Genomic DNA, 6,841 nt, shown 5'->3' with positions numbered 1-6,841 from the left:
TTCTCGAAAACTATAATAGATAGACGATCTATAAAGTAAACCTCGTATAAATCATTATAACGATAACACAATTTCAAATTTATTTCAGCAAAGAAATGTTTTATTATTTCTATATAAATATGAAACAGAGATGTTACCTGAATTATTTATGTTGTTGTCTTTGGAATATAGAGGTTGGTTGGTTGTCTGTCGCTTGGACGTGTGCCGCTAAATGGATGAAAAATTATCTTTATTGGCCGCCATATATCTTCTTGCCCGAAGGTGTAACGACCTCGTTCCTCCTTCCCTCGATTTGCCCTAGAAAACTGCCCTACGAGGCGTAAATACCCGATTTTTACCACCGAAGAAAACCAGATTCATTGCCAATTGATTATACGTTGAATAAGATACATTGTACAATACGGACAATTTATCTATTTCGAACAAAAAATAAACAGTTCAGTACATTTGGGATTTTGTCACAACATTTTTACTATACTAAATAATATAAACAAAACAAAAAAAACAAATATCAACTAAATAACAACATAGAAATTTAATTTTGTGTTCATGTTTTTTTTAACTTAAAGTTGGTAGTAATTAGTCACTTTAGAGATGTCATCATTGACAGCAATCTGACAGTTGCAATTGTGATAGTAGATGTCATAATTGACAGCAATCTGACGGTTGCAATTGTGGTAGTAGATGTCACAATTGACAGCAATCTGACGGTTGCAATTGTGGTAGTAGATGTCATAATTGACAGCGATCTGACAGTTTGCATTTGTATAGTGTGTTGTTGCATGTGTACGAACTTAATTGAATGAGACGAGAGCAGAATGGATGCACCATTATTTGCAGTGGTTTGCTTTTGACGTAGATTGTAGTGGATTGGAGATAGTAGTAGTAGTGGTAGTAGTAAATAAGATTGCGGAAGGGGCGCATCGGAAAGGGTTTGACAGATTTGTCGTGGTCGTCGTATATAAGTCAGAAACACGTCGGAATAAGGGCAATAAAGTGGGCTAAGGGATCCGCCAAGAAAAGGGCGGTTTTGCTTGCTTCGGCGGATGAGGATAAGTTGGGGTTGGAGGAGGCGGAGAAGCAGTAAAGACTATATTATGTATATGAGGGGGCTCGTAAAACGCGTGAAGGGAGCGAAGGTTCAAGTGAAATTTTATGTTCGGAATGCGCTTTTGTTATCTACTTTACTGTAATTTTTACCACTTCGTATTTCTTATCTACGTCTCCAGCAGAAGAGGAGCGACCAGAAGGCAGCCGCATTCATAAAACGTCTCATCATTCTTCGCAATTCTACCAACAACAAGAAACAAACAAACAAACAAACAAAAAACGCATAAACCAAGCGAGAAGAGATGAACGAAAACAAGAGAAAAAGCGAGATGGAAACAGAACAAAAACAAAAACACCGACATTATATAATGCGGAAAATAAAGCAAGAACGTACATAAACATCAAATCCACAATTCATTTCCAATTTACGATACGGCGAGAAAATTATCATTTTATTATCAATATTTCATCCTTTATTGCCGCCCCCCGTTTGCTACGACGCCACCGCCGCCGCCTCTCGCACCTAACCAAAAACAAAAAAAAATAGAAGAGCGAAAAAAAAAGTGAAGAGAGAAAAACGAAAACTCAGAGAACTGCTGTTTTTATTATGGCTTCTCCTCGCTCCTGTTTTGTTTTTTCTTCTTCCTCTTCTGCGGTTTTATTTTTATTTCCCGTTGAGATTGATTCCTTTTTTTTTTTCTTCTTTCTCCTTCATTCGCGGAACGGCGGTGCTTTAGATCATTCCAATATTTATATATTAAACTTTTTTATCTGGCGAGAAATATTGCCGATTTTATGTTCAGCGCCAAGCTGATATTTCACTTCTTCAGTTGCCATAACCACAATATATATCTATACTATATAGTGAGAGAGAGAGAAGTTTATGTAGTGTTACGTCCCGAGAAAAACATCAATTCTCTTATAATTTCATCAACTCGCTCATGCTGCCAACTTAAAATATAAACGAAACAATATCAGAGATAATAAAAGTTTCATGATATGAAAAATTCTTAATTAAATGAAAAAAAAAACTATATTTTCTTAGGTAATTAACAATAAAAAAAAGTAGTGAAAATGAAAAATTTGTGTAATATTTTTAATAAAATTATGTTCGAAAACCAAGATGTTAACAAAATTAATGATGTAATTAGTGTTAATTTGTTAATCAATTTTTGCTATTACGCTGTTAAAATTAAAGTATTTGAATAATTTAATTTTTATACGCTTGATAACTGGAAATTTTCGATACGCCATCTGTGGACAATTTTTGGAACTAATTCATTTACATTTAATCAATCAAAGAAAAAAATGAAATTCTAAATTTTTTGGTACGAATTTTCAATATTAAATACAACAAAATTTCATATAAATAATTTTGGATAGTTAAACTAACGTAACCTAATAATTTCCAACATAACCTTAAATTAACCTAACCTCAAAACTTGGTTACATAAAATACCGTAAATGAACTAAGAAAAATTTTTTTTTACGAACAAATTAATAATTTGAACAATGCAATTTACAGACATAAAAGATTCTCATGAACGTGAATGTCGTGGGAGGTTATCGATCATCGGCGGTATGGAAAAAAAATCCTTTTGTGCAAGTGTATGGAATTCTATTCTTTTTTTCGTCATTTTTACTTCGTATCTTTTCTTCTCGCGCGACGGTAAATTTTCCTACCGCAACCTGTGGCAATTCCAATGGAAATGAATAATTTAATTCCGAAAGATATTTTTACTGAAGAGAGTGAGAAAAAGGCGAAACAAAAATAAAAATGAGGAGGGAAATTTTCGCACGGAAAAAAATAACGAGGAAGAAAAACATGCAGTGTATATTATGAAGAGAGAGAGAGAGAGAGAAAAGGAATTGTGGAGCTTTTCAAATCCTTGGCAGACGTCTCCCTTAGGGCGTTCTCCTTTCACGAAGGAGCCACAATAACGATGCTCGCTCCCTTTCCAACACTGTTCATCAGCCGGGAATTTTCCAATAGGATTTTTGCGTTTTTAATTATTTAGAAAAACCGGTCGACAACAAAAAGAAATGTGTGACTTCTTTCCCAGAGAATTGATTATAACGTAATCAATTTGTGGATTGGATTAGTTATCAAGAAAAAATTGCTTAACTTTGAAATTTGTCATTTTTCAAAAGTAATCTTTACATGGACACAAAATAAAATATCTTTAACTGATAAATGAGAAAACTTGTGCAATTTCTAAACAGTCTACTTGCCAAGTAAAGTGTCAAGTATATTTACTTGTTGAAATACTTTCAGTGTCAAAATACGTAATCAATGTATACAAGTACAAATAATCTTACTCGCTAAGCGCTACTTACCAAGTAACGTGTCAATGATGTAAATGAAGGTAAACAGTTAAAATTATCGAAAAAGGTATGGGAAGTTATGAAAAAAATAATGAAAGATGATTAGATTATTATGAAATTTGAAAAGCAAGAGAAAGTTAAGGATAATTTATCACCAATTCATTGCTTAACTTTGAAATTTGCCTTTTTTTAAAAGTAATCTTTATATGGAGACAAGAAAAGTTGTGCAATTTCTAAACTAATTACTTGCCAAGTAATGTGTCAAGTATATTTACTTGTTGAAATAGTTTCGGTGTTTAAATATGCAATTAATTTATACAAGTACAAATAATCTTTCTATTTACACTTACTCGCTAAGTGCCACTTAACAAGTAACGTGTCAATGATGTAAATGAAGCGAAGCAATTAAAATTTATGAGAAGTTATGAAAAATTTCATGAAAGAAGATTATATTAGACTCGGAAAAGCAAGAGAAAGTTAAGGATAATTTATCACCAATTCATTGCTTAACTTTGAAATTTGCCTTTACAAAAAGTAATCTTTATATGGAGACAAGAAAACTTGTGCAATTTATAAACTGATTACTTGCCAAGTAATGTGTCAAGTATATTTGTGTTTATCTCAAATACACAATCCAAGTACAAATAAGTATTCCATTTGCACTTACATTTCACTTGACAAGTTACTTTTGCATGTCCACGTTAAAAAAAATAATTTAATTTTTTATTCATTCAAATACTTCAATTCGAAACTATTGTAACAATTGTCTACACCACTTTTTTTCGCTGATTAAGTAAACGTAAATTAATTAAATTTGTATTTCATAAAATTGTCGATAGATGGCGTGTCAAGAATTTCGGTGATTCTCGACAAATTAAATTTTAATAAACGTGTAGATTGCGCGAAACGTGTCCCTTATTTCCTTCTTTTATTATTAATATTTTTTTTTTATTAATAATGCTTAAGAAACGCTCAGGTGAAAATAATCCGAGCCCGCAGAAAAAGTAATGGCATTTCTTTGCGCGACGCGGAAATTGCGAAAAACCCTCACGTTTTAATAACGTCTCGTCCGCTTATATTCAAATGGTCGGTCTCCTCCTTTTTTTATTGTTATTAATACCTGAAGAAGTTCTGAGTTGAAAAAAAACTGGAATGAAAGAATGAAAAGATCTTAACGAAAATCCGCAGACGCCTCAATTGGAATCAATGCTTGGGACACATTTAATACATTTAAAGCTCTTTCTGTCTCACCTCAAGACTTTAACTTTAAGCCTGTGCGGTGGTAACCCGTTTCGGGGAATCCCCCAGAGAGACGAACGCAAAGACAAAGACAAAGAATTGTGACAGGCGAAAGAGAGAGAGAAGGACAGCAAATTTTATACGCAGGTATGAAATTTTATTTACCTGTGGAATTCCCAAACGCGTTTTACTACTACTTCTTTTTAATCGTTTTGTAATGTTCGTCGCACATTCTCATCTTTCAAATCCGCCTCTCACTTGCTTTTCCAACAGCGAAATGAACAGAACGGTGAGTGTCCAAGCAATACAAAACAATAATCATCAAAATTTAATTAGTCTTTATAACAACAATCTTTGTTAAAAAATTAACACAAATTTATTAATTCATTGAAATTCAATTTCAATTTTATTTATTTATAAATTTCTTAACTTTTATCAATATTTTATATTTAATTTGATAATTTTTTTCAGATATTTTTTACGATTTTCGCCTTAATTTTGATAAATTATGCATCAGCAAAACCGATTCTTGAAGCAGAACCTGAATCACCGAACGCGAACGAAATAACAACAACAATTGAGGTCACAGAAAAACCGGTAGATATTATTCAAATATATTCAACAAACAATAAACTAAATACTTTTATTTGTTTCAGTCTACAATTTTTATGTCGTTTTTAGCCTTGTTGCTACCAATTTCGAAACCAACAATAAATGATGAAAATCTTGATAGTAAAACACCAGAAATGCGTTTGCAACGAATCGAAAGACAAGCGAAATTAATCAATGGAACTGAAGAAGGAGATGCGCCTTTTGTCTCAATTTTACGTCAAATTATGACTACGGCTAACGCGTTAGAAAAACCCGCGTTGATTGACGAATCGGAAGCTCCGTTTGTCTCTACTTTACTGATGAGAATTTTACCAAAAAGTAATGGTACAATGAATATTAACGAGATGAAAGAGTTTGTATCAACTTTGCTGAATTCCACGAAAACTAGAGTGTTTAATGCAACTGAAAAACTGGATGGGACAACTGAAAGAATTGACAATAAAGCTGAAAATACAACTCAAATAAGTGATAATATCTCTGAAAAAACTTTGGATGAAGCAACGGAAAGCATTGAAAATAATTCTCAAAAAACTTCGACTGATGATAATTCTGAAAAAACTGTGGATTCGTTGAGTCTTGGAACAGATGATAAAACAACGGAAATTGGTGAAAAATTGAATGAAAAATCTGTGGAAAAAGATGATAAATTATTACGTGAGTTTGAAGATTCGATCAAATTTTTAACTCAAAATTTCGGTGGAATCTTTCCGCCGCAACAAATTCAAGATAACGTAAAAGTGAATCAACTGAGCAGTAAAACAGATGTAGAAAAAGACAAACATTTTGAAGAATCAGGTAATAACTGCGATTTTCCTTATCCCGCAGCTATTGATGAGGAATCTGTTAATGGTATGATGAAGAGAAGCGAAGGTTCTGGTTTGGAAAACGATGAGAATGAAGATGTTGATTACGATTTGGTGATTTTGGATAAGAGGATTAAAGGAAACGATGCAAATGAAACGAACGAATTGAAATTATCGAAAAACGTGTTGGAAGTTTTCGATGAAGTTGTGAAGAATTTCATGAAAGATGATGGGATTATGATCAAAGTTGAAAGTGAATCAGATGATGGTGTTTTGGTAAACGATTTGTTGGGTTTAGATGAGAAATTGAAAGTTGATGAGAAAAGTGATGATGATGATGAAATTGTTGTTAATAATTTTGGAAATGTTTGGTTTTTGGCTGGAAAAGTTGATTTAGATGATAAGACTAACGTAATTTTGGATACAAGAAATCAAGTGGATGTTGAGGAATCGAGTGTAGATGATGAATTGTTGATTAACGATGAAGAAAATGAAGTTGGTGGTGAAGGATTCGAGGTGTTGGAGAAGGAGCATAGGAAAATCTTCGAGTTGGTGCGGAATATGCTCGAAAAATTGAATTGATCTTTAAGTAAATAAATGATGTGATGAAGTTGTATTATCCTTTTTTTTTCAAATCCTGCTGGAAATATACAGGTTTGTTCTTCGTTTCCACATCGATTGGTTGTGTTTGTTGTGCGAGCAGGATTAGAGCTGGATTAGATTGGGATTAAACGTGGAGCGGAAGTGTTTATGCTAAATTCCGGTTCTCTGCAAATAACTAAATCAATTATCAGGTGGTAAACAGGAAGGAC

General features: G+C 32.8%; 1 protein-coding gene across 1 annotated transcript; it reads left to right on the top strand.

Moving 5' to 3' along the window:
- Nucleotides 1-4,839: 4,839 nt before the first annotated feature.
- On the top strand, nucleotides 4,840-6,624 carry LOC108564015. The gene is made up of 3 exons (XM_017922887.1): nucleotides 4,840-4,903; nucleotides 5,086-5,211; nucleotides 5,271-6,624. The coding sequence occupies exons 1-3, from the start codon at nucleotides 4,892-4,894 to the stop codon at nucleotides 6,609-6,611; spliced, it is 1,479 nt and encodes a 492-aa protein (XP_017778376.1). The 5' UTR covers nucleotides 4,840-4,891; the 3' UTR covers nucleotides 6,612-6,624.
- Nucleotides 6,625-6,841: the final 217 nt, after the last annotated feature.

The sequence above is a fragment of the Nicrophorus vespilloides genome, unplaced genomic scaffold (assembly GCF_001412225.1).
Source record: "Nicrophorus vespilloides isolate i.1.1-1 unplaced genomic scaffold, Nicve_v1.0, whole genome shotgun sequence".
In the NCBI taxonomy this organism is placed as follows: Eukaryota; Metazoa; Arthropoda; class Insecta; order Coleoptera; family Silphidae; genus Nicrophorus; species Nicrophorus vespilloides.
Note: the sequence above shows the minus strand (reverse complement) of the source record. Positions and strands in the feature narration are given on the sequence as shown.